The sequence below is a fragment of the Eubalaena glacialis genome, chromosome 4, assembly GCF_028564815.1.
Source record: "Eubalaena glacialis isolate mEubGla1 chromosome 4, mEubGla1.1.hap2.+ XY, whole genome shotgun sequence".
Classification (NCBI taxonomy): Eukaryota; Metazoa; Chordata; class Mammalia; order Artiodactyla; family Balaenidae; genus Eubalaena; species Eubalaena glacialis.
The window spans coordinates 30746044-30768835 of NC_083719.1; the positions used below are offsets into that span (position 1 = coordinate 30746044).

Sequence of the window (22792 nt, forward strand, 5' to 3'; positions counted from 1 at the left end):
TTAAATAAAATATAAACATATCAAGGAAAGGTACTTGGGTACCTGATATTACGTCTAACAAATAGGGCTGTGAGACAATTATATCAGTTCAGCAGGCAATTACTGCTAAGCCTAGAGACCCAAAGATTAAAAACAAACAAAAACATGATCCTTGCTGAGAAGCTGACAGTCCAAAATTTACCACAATAGGGCAGAGCAACCAACTTTTATGTATAAGCAATTTCATATCTACACTTATAAATACAAATTACTAACATTAAACATACTGATTTTTGAAAAGCATACCTGAACAATCTTCATTTTCTTTTACAGGTAGGTGGGACCATATCAGTATTTCTCTTACTAGCTGATCACATAATCCTTGAGCATCATTTAAATTATAGTTATAGAGGTGGCAGTACAAAAGGGAAAGATAATAGCGTATCTGAAGAAAACATATCCTTCTTCCTCCTTAAACAGGGAAAAATTACACTTACATTAAAAACATGTTAGCTAGGTAATGTTCTTGATCTGGGTGCTGGGTAGACAGGAATGTTCAGTTTATAAAAATCCATCAAGCTGTACATTCATGTTATGTGAACTTTTCTGTACCTGTTTTATACTTTAATAAAAAACAGGTAAGCAATATTTTGTTCTTTTTCATTTTAAGTTCTGAACAATTTTATTTTCTTTGATCAGGCCCTAGGATGACTAAGAATTTATCCAAAGAGAGGTGCACATCCTCCTCATCTCAGTACTAAGGTCCACTAATGACATCTATCTCAAGTACACATGGTATGAAACAGAAGGGAACATGCTAAAAATAAAAATTTTTTAAAAACCACACAAGAAATCATACAAATATCAAACAGACAGTCAAAGAGACTTTCCAAAGGAGAAGAAACACTATCCAATAAGATAGGAGCCCCTGACCACTGCCTTCAAACATCTGAAGGGTGCTTAGGACTGAGACTGCTGGCTGCCTGCTCCTTATCTATTCTTTCTGAGTAAAAGAATTCTAATTTTATTTGAGGTTACAATGCACCCAGATCACAATTTCTTGCTAGATGTGGCCATGTGAAAATATGACAAGTTCTGAACCAAGAGATAATATTGTACAGAACTGCTAGAAAAGCTGCTTAAAGAGAGGTAACTCAGCTAGGAGGTACACCCTTTCTTGCCCTTCCTGCCTTCCTCCTTTCTGTTAACTAGATTATGTACATGATACCTGGGACTTCAGCACCCATCTTAACTCATGTAATGGCCTTAAGACTGGAAGCAACACACTAAGGACGATGGTGTAGAAAAACTAAAGGAGCATGAGTCCTTGATGAGACCACAGAAACACCGAATCAGCCCCAGACTATCAACTTCTGGCCTCCTTTCCTAAGAAGGAGAAATAAACTTCTTTCTTCTTGAAGTTATTTTCAGTCTCCATTACAAGAAACCATACCAAATGGATACAGTTGGAAATGAAATTAAATGAAAAGGTCTACAATGAGACTCATTATGAAAACTTTTCTTCCAGAGAACTTATCACCTTGAATGCCACTCTTCTTCATCCAGTTGGACAATCCCCAAATCTGAGAACTACATTAGACTTCTTTCTCTACTCAAGTCCAATTGATCAAACCTCTTAAATATCTGACAAATGTGACTTCTGTCCTGCAGTACTCTTGACGTTGCTTTGGTTCAGGACCTCCTCAACTAACTGTCTTGCTTCTAGGTAAAACCCACATCTCTACACCACATTCCTACAAATGGCCCTCCATAATGTACTAAAGTGTTCTTTCCAAATGGCCTCTATTTATTTGAAAAGTTCTTTCTTACATAAAGTATCTTAACTGACCCCACTGTCTTCAGGATAAAATCTTAATCCCATGGCACTGCAGAATATCTTCCTTTATCATCTGTTCTCTACCTCTCACTTTAGCACTCACCACCCTATCCTCAATATTACACACATATTTCAAATAATCTGGTCCTGTTAAAACTACCTGCAGTTTACCAAACTGCCATGGTTTCTCATGCCTTTTTGCTTTAGGAATGCTATATCCTTTGTTAAACCATTCCCACTCCTTCAATTGGACAATTTTCACTCAGTTTTAAACGTCAGCTCCTCCAGGTTTTCCCCAGACTGATGTTTGCACTCCAGCTCAGACTGTGTGCTTTCTCGGCACCTACCATAAAACATAATTAGAAACATGCTAGTTGTTTATGTGATCTCTCCTCCAGACTGTGGGCAACTTTAGGGTAATCTTGTTTATTTCAGTTATTCCTATTGCCTAATACACATAGCAGGCCCTCAATAAATACCGGTTAAGTAGATAAATTAATGAAACATACAAAGCCACATCAGTCAGAAAATAAATTTAATAATTGGCCAAACCTGACCAGGCAGTAGTTGCAGTCAAGGATAGCTCCAAGGTCACTAGCTGAGAACCTCTGTCATCTTACTCATACCCTCAGCCCTATATCATAAAAGCTATCACCAGTTTCTAGAATCCACACCCCTAGATTCTCATCAAAAACTCCATGTAGGAGACCTTCCCTGTTGGTCCAGTGGTTAAGAAACCACCTTCCAATGCAGCGGACACAGGTTCAATCCCTGGTCGGGGAACTAAGATCCCACATGTCACGGGGCAACTAAGCCTGCACACCGCAACTTCTGAGCCTGCGAAACGCAACTACTGAGCCCATGCGCACCTGAGTGCCACAGCTAGAGAGAAGCCCGTGTGCTGCAATGAAGATCCTGCGTGCCGCAACCAAAACCCAATGCAGCCAAATAAATAAATATTTTTAAAAAACTCCATGTAGCCCATAATAAGTCTAACTCACAGGAAATTCTTTTTTTTTAATTTTTTAATCTTATTTTATTTTATTTTTGGCTGCATTGGGTCTTGGTCGCTGCGCGCGGGCTTTCTCTAGTTGCAGTGAGCGGGGGCTGCTCTTCATTGCAGTACATGGGTTTCTCTTTGTTGCAGAGAATGGGCTCTAGGTGTGCAGGCTTCCGTAGTTGTAGCACGCAGGCTCGGTAGTTGTGGCACGCGGGTCCAGTTGCCCCATGGCATGTGGGATCTTCCCGGACCAGGGCTCGAACCTGTGTCCCCTGCATTGGCAGGCGGATTCTTTACCACTGCGCTACCAGGGAGGTCCCACAGGAAATTCTTAAAGTTAAATTACTTAAGGGCAGAGAGCCTTAGCTCCATGTTTCTGTAAGTCTGTAATAAGGTGACAAATTATCTGACCCATAGTTTCTCATTTAGATACTTGCAGTCCACTAAATGACAAAATATATTTTTTTTAAATTTGGGATTAAGTCTCATTTTTTTCCCTATAACAATCAATCACAGATTCCATCACTAAAAGGACAGAGGAGACTAATTTATGGATAACAGAAAAAATTCTTGGTGCTACAATTTCCAAGACTAAGAATAATTTTAAATAACTATTTCTGACAGTAAAGGTACCAACAATATGTATTCTATTTGAGCATTAAGAAATTGTGAGCACTCAGAAATCTGAAATAATTTTTAAGCTCAACAGCATGCTAAAATATGGTCCTACCAATATTATGGCAAATATTATTTTTTAACACTCCCCTACCTTTCTCTTGGGTTTCTTGAAGAGCTTTCTTCCATAGTTGAACAGACTTTTCATATGATCCTAATAGGAAACACTCTTCCCCTACAAAGTTTTTAACCAAAAATTAGTGCTGGTTAATTAAATTACTTTATAAACATGTACTTATTTTAAAATTTAGTGGATATAGCTCCGCTAGAAATTATTTTGAAAAGCAAATAATTGCAACCAATTAACAAAATCAAAGTCCAACTAACTATATCACTTATCCCTGGAGTTAGAAATTGTTTATAAGATACTGACCATTGATAGATTTAAGTTCTAAGGTCTGGTTCAAGCGAACTCCAGCAGTCTGCAATTTAGCCTGTATATGACATAACAGGGACTTGACAGTAGATGCTTCATGTGTCATCTTTTCAGTTAACTGTATGTCATCTTCAGGAACTCTTTGATTTAACTGTGTTTGATACCATAAAGTTTTTCTGTACAATACTCTCCAGAGAACAATCAATCTGCACACAAAATTAGGTAATCATAAAAATCAAATTTCAGACTAGGGATAAGAATGAGTATAGCCTCCTCATTAGCCTTTTTTTTCCTGCATGTATTCTTCACTGAGGTAATAACATGTATACAAACTGATCAGATTTAAATATAGCACAAAGTCCACTGATCAAAAAATGCATATTTTTAAAACTTTCATAAATGCTTTATGTACCTGTGGTCATTTTTCTATAGTGCTTATCTAAACCAAAAGCCTTCAACAGTATCATGGATGCCCAAGACTAATAAAATATATGTGTTGAATAATATTTGGAATAAATCCTATAACATAAAATCTATAATGCTGAGTGCTAATGGGTACAAGGTTTCTTTTGAGGGTGATAAAAATATTCTGGAATTTGTGCTAATAGTTCTACAAGCCTGTGACTATACTAAAGATCACTGAATTGTGCACTTTAAAATGGGGAATTTTACAGTGTGGGAATTATATCTCAATTTTGAAAAATCTATAAAGCTGATGGTCTCCTAATATTAAAGTCATTATACCTGTGTCCTGGCTGTTGAACAAAATTTAATACTTGAGGACGAATCTTGAAAGATGAATTCCAAGACCAGTTCTTCCGAGCACCACTATCTTGAAACATTTGAAAAATGGGTACCACCAATGAGTCTTGCTTTGCTGTTCTACTTCCATCAGTTAATGCTGAAATAACTTCTGGTTGAAGACTGTATACGCCATTTAAATGATCAGCTACCATTCTGAGTAAATGAAAACAGGCTAAAAGCTTCTTTGAGAATAACTGATTCTGTTGTTGCTGTGTCAGCAAAAGCTTTATAGTATTTGAGGTCAGCTTTACCAAATGTCCTACATCTTGTCTGTATCTCATATCCCAGTGCTGGATTGATAAACATTGATGAAAAAGTTGAAAGATACAAAGTACCCATGCATCATGTCTTGGGCTCTTGCTTAAAAAAAGATCAAGTTTGGGGAAAGGACATTTTATAAATTGAAGAATGTACAAAAAATGAGTGATACAAACTACTGTGTAATTTAACATTAAATTTTTTTCTGTCACATTTTTTGAAATTCCTATAGTCCATGCTGCAAGGAGATTTTTCTGGACAGAATGCAGTTCTGTAACAGTTTTATCCGTCTCCTCAGTATTATCTTTTGCATGTATGGTATCAAACATAGAAGCAAATTCCAATCTTCCTCCTTTGGCACTACTAAACAATAGATCATTCTTTTGGTTCCAAAAAGAGAATAAGTTGTTTGGAAAATGTTCGCCTTCATTAGTTTCTTTGGCTTCAAAATCCTAAAACATGAGTGAAAAAAATTATACTTAATATCATTTGATTCCTTACAAGGAGAATCACTTTAGTGCTCTCAAATTTCTCTTCCCTTTAATAAAAGAAAAAGAAAATATATTTCTTGGAATAAAGTCAATACATAACTGTTCAAAGTAAATAAAACATTGTTACTAAGTACCTGCAAATCTGCTGTTTTTTCATTTAACTTCATTGTTTCTTCTGCCTGCAAGAATCTGGGAACAGTAGAATCAGCTAAATTTTCATTTCCGTGGTGTTTTAACAAGCTAGATCTTAGGGAATCCAGTGATTGCAAGTTCAGCCCTTGGCCTTTTGGCTATAGAAGAAAAAAGATTTCCAGAGCAAAATTTTATCGATAATTGTACTACAAACAATTAAAACATCTATAGATAACTGTATACAATCCAAGGCTGTCAGTACAGTTTTAAATCTGAAAGGACTAAGAAGTCAACTTTTACTAATGGTACCAAAAAGCACTATACCTTAGACAGCATCACACTTTGGTATGTTTTCTCAAGCCTCTGTGTTGAATCAAGTAGAAGGGATCTCATGAGCACTGATGGAGACAGATTATCAAGAAATCGAAGGGTTGTGACCATGTATCCATCAGAAATAATGAGGTAGGGTAACCGTGAATGTGCTTTTATAGAAAATCTCTGTCTCATAGGGTCACTATCAGAAGCTGATGAATTTACAGAATTATCTGAATCTTGAAGTGTAAACTGCTGTGGTCTAGCAAACAAACACCAATATTCAAGAATTAGTAAGAGAAAAATCTTAAAGGAAACAATTATGTTATTCCAAAGAAAAAACAAAACAATTAAAAGTTCCAGAATGATGAAAAAGCAAGCAAATTAAATGCAAAAATATTAAATGTGCATATATCTGTGAGGAAAACATAAGTGATTAAATAATACAAGGTTTATGTGTTTTTTTTAATTTTCCCAGCGTTGTGGCACTTACTCTGTCTTGTTTTTAATCTAGTTTTATACAACCTTTTTCAGAAAATAATTGAGGCAGTTCATTTTTACTATTAAAGAGTTACTTACCTTTCCTTCTTACTATCTATTTAAATATACTTATAAGAATATAATTAGGAGCTATGAGTATATTTGTTATTAAGGAGGAGAAAGAAAAGAAACAGAGGACATTTGGAGAGGATGGTGATAAGTATAATTTTATCAGCTTAAGATTAAATCTGACTGAGTTTCCACATAAGTGTAGTTATTTACTGTTATGGTGGTGTACCTGATTCTGATTACTTAGTATCACTGATTATTAACTTTGGAGCTTTATAAATATAAAGAGAATAACGAAAATATAATTTTTTTTCTGGTTAGGAAACTAATCAAATATAGATTTTATTAGCCAAATGATCCACAGTAGAAGATTGGTTTTAGAATGTACATGCTGCGAAATTTATAAAACCATTAAAAAGTGACTCCATGGAAAGATGTATGACATACTGTTACATCAAAAAAGCAAAATAGTAAACAACATATATCATATAATTTATTTTGCTTTAAAAAAGAAACTAATATTGTTATAAATGTTATATAAAATTTTTAAATTTAGAGGACAACACACTAAAATGCTAATAATTGTTATCTCTGAGGAATAGGATTACAAGTCTCACTTTCTACATTATTTAGTTTTGTAACATTTGATTTTTAAGTTTTTTTAAAACAATGAATATGTATTACTTTTGTAATCAAAAAGAGCAATCCATTTTGAAAGGCCCTAAATACTAATTTTAAAGGAAAATGTGAGGAAATTTAAGTCAATTATGAATCAGACCATAAGAAATAAGGAAAAACACTTTCACTGCACGAGGTGACAAGTTTTTCCATTAGAATTTTCTATTGCTAAAAATTAAGCAAAACTTTTTGCTAAATATAATCAAGGACACATCCTTCCTCAGTTTCTTTTCTATACAGCAAAGGGAATGGATTAGTTTCAAAGACCTTTTCCAATGCTTTTGATTGTAAATAGGTGTCTATATGTGTCTAGCCATATATAATAATATCAACATCAATAACAGCAAATATTTACTGAGCACTTATTTTATGCCAGAATTGTGTTAAAGCAATTTATAATTATTTATTATCTTACTTCATTCCCTCAACTCTAAGAGACAATTACTGTCATCTTCATTTCCAGTAAAAGAAACAGAGTCTTAAGAATAACTTACCCAAAGTCACACAACTAATAAGTAGAAGAACGAAGGTTTGAATCTTGTTCTGACTCCAAAGCCAAAATACTTCATGATCTCACAATGAAAAATTAAAATATGGCTAATTTCTAAAGTCTACTACCCATTTCCAACAACTTTTCTCCTTTTTCCCTCTGGGAGAAAAGTAGATACATATGCCAAGTTAATTTTTATCTAAGTGTTCTGCTTTTGAAACAATAAAAGATATATCACACTTCTATTAATTTTTATATCAAAGAAGTTACTTTTTTTAGTGCTATTGAATATTTAAATAACATACTTACATAAGGTGTGGGATAGGGAGGGCGGGAGGGAGGGAGATGCAAGAGGGAAGAGATATGGGAACATATGTATATGTATAACTGATTCACTTTGTTATAAAGCAGAAACTAACACACCATTGTAAAGCAATTATACTCCAATAAAGATGTTAAAAACAAAAAAACAAAAAACAAAAACAAAAACAAAAAAACATATACTTACATAGTCACAATGTCAAATTTTCACCAGGATTAAGCCACAAAAAGAAACAGAAGAAAACTATAAATAAGAAGCAGATATTGAGATGACAGACTCAAAGAAAGAATAAGACAATTTGAAAGATGAAATTATATTAAAAAAATACACAGTAAAGTAATACCAAAAGAGAAAAACTTCTGTAAATAAATTAAAACAATTCAAATGTCTCACCTATATGTTATTAGTGGGTGAAGAGGAATAAATTCTGCTGGCCCAAATTCTATAGAGCAACCAAATGTAATTAACGTTAGCAATTCACCTTGGCAGGTCAATAAAATCAGGGAGCCACGTTTTAACACACAAGCCAGAAAAAGACTATCATGAGTCCAGCTGATATCACCTATCCAGTAGGACCTAGAAAAAGCAAGACAATATGTTTAGAAAGGACTCTCTACAATGTCTTTGACAATTTATAATGGCCAAGAAGGGGTGAGACGCTTCAAAAAATAAGGTCAAAAGAATGAATAGGGGCTTCCCTGGTGGCGCAGTGGTTGAGAATCTGCCTGCCAATGCAGGGGACACGGGTTCGAGCCCTGGTCTGGGAAGATCCCACATGCCACGGAGCAGCTGGGCCCGTGAGCCACAATTACTGAGCCTGCGCGTCTGGAGCCTGTGCTCCGCAACAAGAGAGGCCGCGATAGTGAGAGGCCCGCACACCGCGATGAAGAGTGGCCCCCGCTTGCCGCAACTAGAGAAAGCCCTCGCACAGAAACGAAGACCCAACACAGCCATAAATAAATAAATAAACAAATACTTAAAAAAAAAAAAAAAAAGAATGAATAGTAGGCAAATGTCACATACATTTCGTGTATTTTACTTCCCAGAAAAAAAGGTAAGAAAAAAGGAGTTTGCTCATAAACATCTACTCCATACAACATACCAATTAGAAATTTACTTAGATTCATAAGCAAATCGTAAGATGAAAATACGACCTAATAAAGTAAAGTTTCTGTCACTTACATTACAATTAGAACAACTTCTAATCCTAGTGGTGTCCAAAACTAAGATCTACTGGTAGATTTGAAGGTCAATACCACACCTGTCTTCTCTGCAGCCTGCCAGAGCTCCACTCAGTAGCAGACTCCCTCTTCCCAAAGCCATCTTTACTACTCCTTAACTATCTGATAATATTAATGTTTCTTTCATGGAGACAAAAAGTAGCTCCTCCTCATGTGAATGATGGACACCCTAAGTCAAACAGACCACTGAACTGAGACTAGTAATACTTCTAGAAAGGAAATTTTGGGGAGAGAAAGAAAATAAAAAGGTAAGGCTGGATGAACCTGAAAACTTTGGAAATTCAGAGAGCAGTAGAGAAAACAATTCAGAATAGGAAATTAGGAGGATCCAAGAGGAAATTTTCCTACTCTATAATCCTTCATAGGTCCATGTGCCATCCAAAATCACCACTTATGGTACTATCCACCCGTATGCAGAGAATGCTAACTTTGTTTAAAAAGCTAGAAACACCTCAGCCTGAGTATATAATGGTCTTCCCAACCCAGGTTTTTTCATTTCAGCCTCTCTAACTTAGCCCAGTATTTCTCTACCCAGTCATAATTCCACTCCTCCCAAGATAACATAGAAAGAAATAAAAGAGAAACGAAAATGTGTTCATGTATCTTCCACCGTTCCTTAAAGTATTTAAGCCTTTCCTTATACAAAGCAATTTTTAGAATCTATCAAGCACAAATGCTGAAAGTTGCATCATCTATCTAAACATCTATTTAGATACCTACTGAATTATCAGTGCCTTAAACTTATTAAACTATTAAAAAAGAAAATAAAAACACTATTTAGAAGTACAGAAGAACCCTTACCTGATAAGTGTAGCTGGAACCACAGGATTCTTATTACTACATCCTTTAAGGCTACCACAGAGTGTAACAAAATTCAGTGTGTTTATAAATAATACCTGAGTTGCCTAGAAAGAAAAAAAAAAAAGATAAAAAAACCATTAAAATTATTTTACTTATAATTCTGAAGACCTAGAGATCTATTATATCAATGAACTACCTAGTCTTTGCCAACTGGCAACCTATATCTTATACTGGCCACCTATAACTTTTCTCTCTTTTATACTACATTTTAAGAATATCAGTTACCACTTTGCCTTTCTTTCTTCCTTTTCCATTATCCTCTTTTCACCTCTGAAGGCCAAATTCTGAAAATTACGGCAGCTAATGTAAATAACTTTACCAATTTACAATGTCGAGGTGGATCAGAAAACACCAATTTAAAGAATATAAAGTAATATTAAGAAAAAAAACTATACTTTGGGGGAAAAAAATCTCAAAACTGAACTAAACTCTCTGTTTTACAGGTTACTTCCAAGACAGATTACATTTACTGACCTTTGGGTCTTTCTGATTAAGAGTTACTGCCAGGGTAATGCCATCTCTTGAAAATGCAGAAATTAGAGCTCCTCTTGACTTTACTGATTCACATTTAGGAATCAGACCGCACAGAAGGCAATCTTGTTGTGCCCATTGAACATGGTATGTCAATGATCTAAGTAGTGAAATAATTGAAAACAAAGTATAGTAACTTTTAAATTAATATATACTTCATTACAAAAAATTAAAGGGTCCAACTAAATTCGTACATGTGCACATATATTTGGGGTCTCGTAGCAACTGTTCACAAGTTTCATCCAGGGCACAAAAGAGTAATTGCTAGTTAAACAAGGTCCATACCAGAGTTTTGTTAATAATGGCATGTTCTGTAGCCAGCCCCAAACACATCTGCATCCACTAAAAGTTTAGATACACATATTTCTATATTATTACAAACATTTTTACAGGTATTAAATAGGTGAGAAGAGGGGATTTTTAGGATAGTGGCAATGTTCTATATTTGATATGAGGATGGTTACAGGCATATGTGTATTTATCGAAGTCCACCTAGTTGTACATTTAAGATTTGTTCACTTTACTTTATATAAATTACACCCAAATAAAGTACTGCTACCATAAAAAATAAAGAAAATAAACAGAAAAAAGCAAAAAACCTCACTATTTTACTAAATCTTAGTCATTATATGCTTTTAATGCATTCTTTCTATTTCATTGGGCTTCTTAAAATAAATAAAATTACTTTTAATTGAAAAAATACTTGAGCATTTAAAAGGTACAGTAGTAAACTCAAGTTATTTCCTTTTCAAAATTCAATTGAATTGGAACTTCCCTGGTGGCACAGTGGTTAAGAATCCGCCTGCCAAAGCAGGGGACACGGGTTCGAGCCCTGGCCTGGGAAGATCACACGTGCCGCGGAGCAACTAAGCCTGTGCGCCACAACTACTGAGCCTGCACTCTAGAGCCTGTGAGCCACAACCACTGAAGTCTGCACGCCTAGAGCCCATGCTCCACAACAAGAGAAGCGACTGCAATGAGAAACCCGTGCACCACAACGAAGAGTAGCCCCTGCTCACTGCAACTAGAGAAAGCCCGTGTACAGCAACAAAGACCCAACACAGCCAAGAATAAATAAATAAATTTATAAAAAAAAAATTCAATTGAATTACTTTTCAAAGGAGTTATTTTTATAGTCTTAAGACAAGTAAGACCATAGTCTGTCTGCCTTACCTTTTATGTGTTCTTGATTCCAAGAAGGGAAACAAAATAAAAACAAGAAAAACTTTCTATAATAGACATTCAAAATGAAAAGTAAGGAAACAGAACAATACTTACAGGAAGAAAGAATTTGTAAAGCCTCAGAAGTTGATATTCACATTTCACTTACTAATCTTATTGTGTATTTATGGGCCAAAAGATAACAATGTTTTAAAAGGGATAGAGAGACCTCCCTGGCGGTCCAGTGGTTAAGACTCCATGCTTCCAATGCAGGGGGCACAGGTTCAATCCCTGATAGGGGAACTAAGAACCCACATGCTGCATGGAGCGGCCAAAAAAAAAAAAAAAGCAGATAGAAAACAAGGAAGAAGGAAACATTTACCTCACCTTATAGATGTAAATACATTTTCATGCCACCGAATTGCTAGAAATGTTAACTTCAGGCATTCCCCGGAATAGAAAGTAAATGAACACAAGCAGCAGTCTCCAAATAACTGTAGATAAATTTAATATACTTTAGTATATAATTAATCTGAAAATAAATCAAGAGGACCTAGAGATTGCCATACTGAGTGAAGTCAGACAAAGAAAGAGAAATATCGTATGATATAGCTTATATGCGGAATCAAAAAAAAAAAGAAAATGACACAAATGAACTTATTTACAAAACAGAAACAGACTCACAGACTTAGAGAACGAATTTATGGTTACCAGGGAGTAAGGGTGGGGATGAGGAATAGTTAGGAGGTTTGGGATTCACATGTACACACTGGTATGTTTAAAATAAATAACAAGGAAAAAAAATAAAATAAACTAATTAAACTATAAATAAAATAAACTAATCCCTGAAAGAACAGCAAAAAAAAAAAACCCAATCAAACAACAACAAAAAAACCCCACATATTTCTCATCATAAATAAAATAAATGAAACATATCAAGAGCCTGCTCATATTTTTATTCTTAACATGTAGCTTAACATTAAGCTAAAGACTAAGTAATTAATTTCTGAGCCACAGGCATATCTCAAATGGGAAATCAAGGTGCAGTTTACTCTCTTAAGAAAACACTGCCTTTACTCTGGCTATAACTGGAAATATTCTAATATATTTATTTTTCTCTTCTTTTACAGTTACATATTATTTATTTATTTTATTTATTTGGCTGTGTTGGGCCCTAGTTGTGGCATGCGGATCTTCATTGCAGCATGAGGGCTTTTCTCTAGTTGTGGCTCGTGGACTCTAGAGAGCACAGACTCAGTAATTGTGGCTCTCGGACTTAGTTGCCCTGCAGTATGTGGGACCAGCGATCGAACCCACATCCCCTGCATTGGAAGGCGGATTCTTAGCCACTGGACCACCAGGGAAGTCCCTACAGTTACATATTATTTAAATTAGGGCACTATCCATGGGGGTGGAGGAAAACAACAGAAGTTCAAAATGCAATTTCTAACAATAGTAGATTGGGTAATAAAATGTTGGTCCATACATACAAAGAGTACCATGCAGCTATTCTGAATGCTTTTAGTTAATGAACGTGTTATTTCCTGGGAATTAAATGGCTTACTTAATATCACTAATTCCAGCTTTTTTTTAAATCCTTCCAACAAATTATTTATTTATTTATTTATTTATTTATTTATTTATTTATTATTGGAGTATGGTTTCTTTACACTGCTTTGTCAGTTTCTGCTGTAGAGCAAAGTGAAACAGCCATATATATACATATATCCCCTCTTTTTTGGATTTCCTTCCCATTTAGGTCACAACAGAGCACCAAGTAGAGTTCCCTGTGCTATACAATAGGTTCTCATTAGTTATCATTTTATATTTAGAAGTGTATATATGTCAATCCCAATCTCCCAATTCATCCCACCACCCCCTTCCCCCTTGGTATCCATACGTTTGTTCTCTACATCTGTGTCTCTATTTCTGCTTTGTAAATAAGATTGTCTACACCATTTTTCTAGATTCCACATATATGCGTTAATATACGATATTTGTTTTTCTCTTTATTACAAAACTAGTTATATTCTAAAACTAGGGAAAAGTATAACTAGGAAGCTCTAAGTTCAAACCATTTTTAATAAACATCTTTTAAAATGTGACCAAGAAATATAAAAATACCTTTTCCGTGATAATTTCACCATTACTACGACAATTAATGATGACTGGAGATATATAGCTATGCCATTACACACTCTGCTCAACAGCTTCCCAGATGGTGTCTGTTCTTAGAGTCTGAGATCTCCACTTCTATAATACCCTGTCTGATTTGGATTTTACCTCATTTTTTATAAAAACAGCATGCACTACTGCTTCTTTATCTTCAGTGGAAGGCAAATGAACTGCTTCTTCAGGTATGATCTGGGACCATTGGCCCACCAATGAAGGGCTTTTAGAAGATAAGATATTCTTGAATTCCAAATGTTCCCAAAGAAATATGCATCCAGAAGGAGTTATAAGCAGAACTCTTTTCCCATTGCCAGATACATACAAGTACAGTCTCAAAGAGCTTGCTAGAAAACAACAAAAAAAAGTAATTAAACCTCTGAAGTCTGAATTCCCACAAAAAAGTACAAATTTTATCTATTCTGACAATAAGGAACCTAAATGATGTTTCCATTCAGAATGTAAAACTAAGGCACTAGTAATAAACTAAAAGTACAAATTATAATAACATTTATCATGTACTCATATGTGATATTAGGAACCCACTGTTATCACAGATATGTTAGGCATGCCAGATTTTTCTTCTTCAAGATGAACCTAATTGTCACAAATAAACAACACCAAAAAAATACTTACAGATATAAGGAAAAATATATATATATACAGATATATATATTTACACAGAGATATATTTCTTTTCTCCTATATATCAAGTTAAACCAATTTAAACAAATAAAAAACTCCCACCTACTGCAGCTTTAATCATTTCTTTAGGCTTTTCAGTTGCTTGTATAGTTTTCAAACAATCTTGATCTTTGTTCCAGAGGAAAAGCTCCCCTGTAGCAAGTACCCCAGCCAGCCAGGCATCTGCTTCCAAAAAGGAAATGCAATACTTATAATCTAACATTTCCCTTAATATTACTCCCAAAATTATTTTTAAAAATACAGTTAATCCAGCCTTCTGAAAATATCAGTACTACTTAACCATTACTGGACGTTGTTAGGACTGTAACATCCTTCAACAAAGGCTGAAGACTGGGAATTTTCTTCTTTGTCCTTCCTGATAGCAAATTAATTTCATTTATGAATTTATCATCCAAAAGAAAAACAGCTTCATTTTCCTAAGAGAAGAAACATGTGAGAGACTTAAGAGATGCCAGAAGTTAATTCAGCCTCTTACCTAAGTAAGTTATCCCAGAAAAGAAAACAAAGTGACATTTAAGAAAGATTGTATATTTGTACTACACATCAGAAAATGAACAATAAGGTTGATTATGTAACCTGAAGATTTTTCATTCTATCTTAAAGTACCTCTTACTAGAATTACTAGGTAGGATGACCTAATAGTTGCACTGAGATTTCTTTGGAGTTTAAAATTATAGGACTGTCTTCCAATTCTGCTAGCCTAAACTGAGTTACCTGCTGTTATCTCATCAATCTGAACAGTAGCATGGGTAAGTTTTAAATTATTTACTTAGATTAAAAATAGACATGGCTTCTCATTTCTGAAGCAGTGTCATGCTGCTCCTAGACTTCAGTTTTAGAAAACATTGAGAAAATGATCTGAGCTTACTGGAAACCTTCCAGTTGGATACCACGCTGCTTCATCACTTGTGTGGGCATTCCAAGATTCACCAGGACACAAAACTCACCAAACATGTGCCTTTGCTCAAAAAGACCCTATAGCTGTTAGTTTGCAGAGTGAAAGCCATGCTCATCCTCAACAATTGCAGAGAGGTCTTCTGGCTGTGCAATCTCAAAAACCGGGACTTGCAGGGTGAAGAAATTATGTCCCAGCATTCCCAGGAGAGCACAGCAGATGAGAGTGAGGATGATACATCATCCCAGGTCTCCAAGAGCAAAGCAACAGAGGACTGTGAAGAAGATTAAGCAAGTTTATGGAGAAAAGGAGCAAGAGAGTGATGAGAGTGGTGGCAACTCTGATTAGACCACAGAAAGACTGATGCTCCCTCCCCGTCTCTGCCAGCCTGTTACCACACAAATACACAAAACCCTGTTCAGTGGGCAGGTGATCCTTCTACAGATGATATTGTATTTTTTGAAGGCCATAGAACATTCTTTGATCTTAGAGGCAAAGCACACAGTTAACACATATTAGAACTGATATTGTATGATTAAAGAAAAACCTACCTGTCCCAACCAGGAGACTCGTGGCCAGGGTTTTTTCTGCTTGATACTCGTTGAAGTCAAAACTTCTAATCTTATCTCCATGCTTGCTGAGATATCAATGACCAAATAAGTCAAAAGTCAGAAGATGCTGTAAAAATCAAAACAAACAAAAAAATGATAATAGCCCATAATACTTACTGAGGATCTTAATTTACAGTTTTCATAAAGTTTTAGTAGATTACTTTTTCATCAGCTCAAGTTAACTCTTTTTAAGGTAAGATGCTGACAATTTATTCAGTATCTCAACTTGAATAGTCAGACAAAATGTATTTGCTTTCGACAAGTTATTTCTCAGACTATGAAGATAAACATGAACTAGGAGAACATCCTGACAATATAGTTTCTATGTGATTTGATTTTCTCAGTGTGGCAGGTTGTATTTTCCAAAGATGGCCACAAAAATATCTCCCATCCCATATGCTCTTCTTACACTATGACTTCAATACTCCTCTCATTGAGAGCTCTGGGCTATGCCTCATCCCTTGAATTTGGGTGGTTTTTGACTACTTTGACCAAGAGTAAAATGGAAGTGATGCTATGCACTTCCCAAGGCTAGCTCATATAAGGCAATACAACTTTTACCTTACTCTATGGAATAATCACTCTTGAAGCCTTCAACCACCACATAAACAGTCAAACTGCCCTAAGTCACAGAGCTGTAAGAAAGTCCAAACTAGATGACGTAAAAATGAAGCCCTGAGATAATATGAAGATGCCCAGCAGGTCCCCATGCTGGTTGTGGGGATAGTTGTGGTAGAGGCCATGAACAGTTTGTCAGAGCCCTATTTGGGTGAGGGAAGCATAATCTTGGGTGAATGGTCCATTCTTGAGTGAATCTTGGGAGGATGTTCACGCAGTGGAAGAGCCTGGCACAGTGTATTGGAGCCAGGCACAGTGAGGACACAGAAGCCATAATGAAAGGGATCCCATAGACCAAACTGAGGACAATTTGAGCATCAAAACAATTATATTAATGGATTTAAAATCCATGGAATAGGGACTTCCCTGGTGATCCAGCGGGTAAGACTCCACGCTCCCAATGCAGGGGGCCCAGTTTCAGTCCCTGGTCAGGGAACTAGATCCCGCATGCGTGCCACAACTTAAGAGTTCGCATGCCACAACTAAAGATCCCGCGTGCCGCAACTAAGACCTGGCGCAGCCAAAATAATAAAAATAAATAAATATTTAAAAATAATAAATAAAAAATAAAACCCATGGAATAAAATAGGAAACCATGAATCCATATAATTATAAATAAGTAAATTAATAAATTGAACATTTGATGAAAAATGGTATATTTACATTGTTTCAAAATATCTCCCTATAAAATACTCATTAATTACAAGAGAGAAAAAGTAAGTTTACAATGAAGAAACCAGGCAGATTCCATTTTGTCTAGTGATCAAAATGAAAATTATCAGAATGGGACAAATGGAAATCACGTGCCACCTAATAGTTAAAATGAGAAAAACATCTCTGTGACATATGTACAAAGGAACACAACCTGAATCTAATCACAAGGAAATATCACGCAAACCCAAACTGAGGGACATTTTACAAAATAACTGATCTGTAACCTTCAACAGTTTCAAGTTTATGAAAGTTTTAAAAAGATTGAGGAACTGGTTCCAAACGGGAAATTGACAACTAAATGCAGTCAGTAATTGTAAATTTTATCCTTTCACTATAAAGGACAATATGGGACAATTGGAAAAACCTGAATAGGAAGAAAAACTGAGGATTAGATGGTTGTAATAGATGAATGTTAATTTTCTGATTTTGATGGTTGTCTTGCAGTTATTTAGGCGAATGTCCTTGTCTGTAGAAAGTAGATACTAAGATATTCAGGGGTAAGAGAACATCAGTTGTCACTCTCAAATGGTTCATGAAAAAAAGTTCTTTGTACTCTATTTGCAATTTTCGTGTAAGTTTGTGCCTGTTCCAAATTGAGTCTTTTTAAAATTTTTAATATTGTGAAATCTTGAACAATGATGGCATTTGGTCATTGGCCTGGATTGTATTTAATCACAGCCTTATTCCTTTTTTTTTTTTTTTTTTTACTTTTATTTACATTTTTTTTTTGTGGCATTTATTCCCAGGCCGTAAGTTTTTGTTTCTTCAGTTTCTTCTGGGATATCTTTTTCTTCTGCGCAACCTCCTCTTCTGGTTTAGGAACAATCTGTTCTTTTTCAGTAAGGATCATCTCAATGTGGCAGGAAGAGCTCATGTATGGGTTGATCCAACTATGAGCTCTGTAAATCCTGTGCCATATCTTGGGGGCTTTGTTCACCTGTATGTGCTCAATGACCAGAGAATCTACATCTAAGCCCTTAAGTTCAGCATTTTTGAGCATGTGCAGTAAAAATTCAACACTCTTTTTGGGTCACCGACCCTGCATCCAGCCCCACTGTTTGGCCTGGGCACATCTACCAACTCCACCACTGTAACAACGGAATGGTACACATTGCTTCTTTAAAGTAACATCCTTCAGACGCTTGGTGGGTTTTCGGATATGCATACCCTTAATGGCCTGGGCAGTTTCCTGAGTGTTCTTAAAGTGAACACAAAGATTTGAACCTCTTGATTTGCATGATTTTGTGGGGTTTTCTGGGTCAAGTGAATAGCGAACCATTTTTAGAGGTCACTTCAGACCACTTATACCCTTATTCTTTCTTTTTTAAAAAATTCGATCTTCCTAATTCTATTTAGTTTATGAAATCCAAAAAAACTGAATTTATTTGGTATTATTAATGCCATCTTTAATAATAGCTGAATTTTTTTAAATAAAATAAGCTTTAAATGAAAGACTATTCAAATACAGCACAGAATGACCTATTAAGATGCTAACCATCCTCATATTTCATACTGTAACGTTATGTTTTTCAATTCCTCAGAACCGTAATATTCCAGATGACTACTTCCTTAGACACTTTATTTTTAAATAATTTATTTTAAATAAATAATTTCAAATATTTATTTTTAAATTTTTAAATATAAATATTAAAATTATAAATAAAATAAATTCTTTAAAAAGCGCTAACCAAATGCAAGAGGAATAATGGCATTAGAAAAGCATCATTTGCAACTCCCAATGAAATAACAGATCTAGTCAATAGTATCAGTGGCTGCTAAAACTATTAGGTGAAAGTAGATGGGGAACTCTATAACAAGTGGACTGACACGCCCTAAACCCACTAATGAATCTTTTTTTTTTTTTAACATCTTTATTGGAGTATAATTGTTTTACAATGGTGTGTTAGTTTCTGCTTTATAACAAAGTGAATCAGCTATACATATACATATATCCCCAAATCCCCTCCATCTTGCGTCTCCCTCCCACCCTCCCTATCCCACCCCTCTAGGTGGTCACAAAGCACCGAGCTGATCTCCCTGTACTATGCGGCTGCCACTAATCAATCTTAAAATTACTAACAGTGAGACAAATAGACATTATATTCCCTGTGATATGATGCTTTGTAGACAGGAAGTACACACAACCATCTATGAAATATTCTTACAAAGACAGAAAATTAAAAACTGAACCTGAATCTGTGTCTGAATCAAACTACCAGCTGACAAGAAATAAAGAGAATGAAGGAACATATTAAACACACCAGGAGAATAAAATCAACCAAATTCAGAATGTAAGAAACTCTATAGGATAAATGATGTATACGTATGTGTATGGAGAAAAGGAGATATATATATACACACACACACACACATATATATACATATATATATATAAAGAGAGAGGCTCAGTAGCTGTGGTGCACGGGCTTAGCTGCTCCACGGCATGTGGGATCTTCCCGGACCAGGAATCGAACCTGTGTCCCCTGCATTGGCAGGTGGATTCTTAACCACTGCGCCATCCGGGAAGTCCTCTGTATAGTTTTGACTTCTGGAATTATGTTAATTAAAACAAGAATGGGGGGGAACTAAAACTTAATACAAAGAGAAGTAAATAAATAAAATAAAATTTAAAAACCACACTGAAGAGAAAAAGGATTAATTCAAGCAACTTTTACGACAGTATTTTGACTATATACTCTCAAACTAAAAATAAAAAGAACTACAAACAAACCTCAAATTCTTTTTTGTAGGTTTACTTTTCCTAGGGGTGTGAGTATAGAAATTATGAAGCGATTTTGTGTGTATTGTAGGATTGAGCAAATCAGCACGCAACTGACCTTGAACAACTCGGGGGTTAGGGGCACTGATCCTCTGTGCAGTTGAAAATCCAAGTATAATTTATAGTCAGCCCTCTGTACCTGCAGTTCCTTTGTACCCAAGGATTCAACCAACTGTGGATCTTGTAGTACTGTAGTATTTACTACTGAAAAAAATCCAAGTATAAGTGGACCCACACAGTTCAAACCTGTGTTGTTCAAGGGTCAACAATATACTGACAACGAGAGCTAGCATCTTCATTGTGGAAGAAAGGTGAAACAATTATAGAACAGGGAAAGGTAAGGAAGAGCCCTAAGGGGCTGGATTAGAATTGGAGGTATAGTATAAAAATCATGATTTCTAGCTCTGTCCTCTAAAAGGGCCTAGAAGCAACGACACCCCAGTAACCATGAGCAAAGTTAACACCCAGATCTCGGTTTCTAAATACCATTCTTCAGTAGGAGGAACCAGAGGTCCTAGGAAAACCCGGTGATTTCAGGGCTGGGGTAGGAAAGGAACCAGAAGAACCTGGAACATCTTGTTGTTTCAAAGTGAGGAAGCAGACACACAATGGGGGTGGGGGGGCAGATGTCAAAAAGAAAGAGGAATGAGATTGGTGGTGTGTGGTAATTCTATTTTTTTTTTTTTAGAACCTCACCTCTCCCAGATATGAGAGATTCTGTCTATACGTAAGTATTTATGCCAGGGATTTGCTTTAAAATACTCCCTTTACATCCTTATTAGTTTGTCAATTAAAATGTAAAGGATAGGGACTTCCCTGGCGGTTCAGTGGTTAAGACTTGGTGCTTCCACTGTAAGGGGCACGGGTTCCATCCCTGTTCGCGGAACTAAGATCCCCCATGCCAGGAGGCCAAAAAAAAAAAAAAAAAGGAAAGGATTAAAAAGATAGCTAGTAATTTCAAGATGTAAAGACAGAGCCCAGTAGAATTTGATGATGGATGGCCTTCTATCTTTTACAACTCTGAAAATCACCCGTTATATAGCAAAGGTTATTTCTGCCTCATACCGAAATGGCACTCAAAACAATAATGCTACGTACGGATGGATACTAATAAACATCACGAAACAAGTCAAATTAGTTAATGGAAGAAAGAGATAAAAGTAAGCTCGATCACACTCACACAATATGTGAGGAGAAACATGTTAAGTCTACCCCCCCCCAAAGTACCTTTATTTAAAACACATTGGCGAAAGCAGTTTCAAGAGAATCCAATTGACACGTACACACTGCTATATTTAAAATGGATAACCAACAAGGACCTACTGTATAGCTCAGGGAACTCTGCTCAGTAAGAAAAAGAAAAAGAAAAAAAAAGAGAGAGAGAATAATCCAAGTTGTTCTGTGGTTTCCACCACAGACGAGTCTAAGAAATCGCGTCCATTCCTCCGTGCTCAATTTATCACCCACTAAGGTCAAACACAGGAGCTTCTCCACTTCGCACAGGTCATCCCCAGGGGACCCCACTGAGATTCCCTACCCGACCCTGCGGGGCAGCGCCGCCCTCTGCCCCGAGAGGTGCCACCGCGGTGCCCACCCGGGACAGGGCGGGAGCTGGAGGACCCCGGTGCGGGGCCGAGGTCTGGCCCGAAACGGACGTCGTTCCCAGCCATCCGGAGGGCGACCCGGGCCCCTCGGAGCCGCCGAGCCTCCGTCAGGCTGAGGGTGCGGCGGCCGGAGGACGACTCCGGGGAAGCTGGGGGACGAGGGGGCTGGGTGCGGCGGGGGATGGCGGGGCTGGGGAGGTCGCGGGCGCGCAAGACTCGAGGGGGTGAGGGGGACGGAGGAGCCCAAGGACCCCGCGGGCCGGACAGCGTGGGGAGGAGGCTGGGGCCGTGAGGGGCAGGAATCTGCGGACAGTTACCTCCGCCAAGGTCCGGCCCGTCCGGGGAGGGGTAAGCGCGGGGAGGCAGAAGGCGAAGCCGGCAGCGCGGGGCAGAGACCGGAGGGTGATTGCCGAGGGCCCAGCCGCCGGCGCAGACGCGAGCCTGCGCCCTGGCGACGGCGGAGGTGCGGGGAGGGGACGCGAGAGAGCGCCGCCAGTGCGCCTGCCCCGAGCCGGCCGGGACCGCGGGCGGGAAGCTGGACGTGCTCCTCCCTCCTCTTCTCCTCTTGGTCTCTTCGGGTTTCCCCCCGCCCCTTCCTCTCAGCGGTCCCGCGTCCCCTCCGCTCGGCCGCTCCTCCTCCCGTTCCCGGTCTCCTCCTCAACTTCCGCGGGTCCTTCTGTGTTCACCTTCCCCGTGCGTTCCTCGGACACACGCCTTTGAGTGCCCAGGCGATGCGCGGCGCTCTGCAGGAAACCGTTTAGTAACCGACTAAGATGTAAATCACGGGATGTTAGCACCCCAGTGGAGACCTCCAGAGACCTGAGAATGAACGGGTTGTACACTGCCCTCCACGGATCAAGTGGGCAACTTAAAGCGCTAAGGAAAGCGTTTCTGTACTCACACTCCTAGTGACTTCTGTTTATTTACAGCACTGTTTTCGCTCCTGTCCTGCTCCTGCGCACGGACTGGAAACAGGGGGCAAGAACACGCAGCTCGAGAT

The 22792-nt window shown here is 37.3% G+C and overlaps 1 protein-coding gene across 1 annotated transcript in view; it reads right to left on the reverse strand.

The window, feature by feature from the left end:
• Positions 1–22344, reverse strand: part of CPLANE1 (ciliogenesis and planar polarity effector complex subunit 1) — a 130444-nt gene extending 108100 nt beyond the window's left edge. The window contains exons 1-15 of the mRNA XM_061189194.1: positions 22110–22344; positions 16018–16144; positions 14852–14987; positions 14614–14733; positions 13981–14213; positions 12085–12191; positions 10480–10636; positions 9946–10049; positions 8297–8479; positions 5877–6126; positions 5555–5710; positions 4612–5381; positions 3865–4073; positions 3586–3666; positions 286–450 (exon numbers count right to left, since the gene is read on the reverse strand). Coding sequence (XP_061045177.1) covers positions 286–450; positions 3586–3666; positions 3865–4073; positions 4612–5381; positions 5555–5710; positions 5877–6126; positions 8297–8479; positions 9946–10049; positions 10480–10636; positions 12085–12191; positions 13981–14213; positions 14614–14733; positions 14852–14987; positions 16018–16098 — 2752 coding nt within the window. The 5' untranslated portion in view covers positions 16099–16144; positions 22110–22344. The remainder of the gene's footprint in view (positions 1–285; positions 451–3585; positions 3667–3864; positions 4074–4611; positions 5382–5554; positions 5711–5876; positions 6127–8296; positions 8480–9945; positions 10050–10479; positions 10637–12084; positions 12192–13980; positions 14214–14613; positions 14734–14851; positions 14988–16017; positions 16145–22109) is intronic.
• Between the last annotated feature and the right edge of the window lie 448 nt (positions 22345–22792).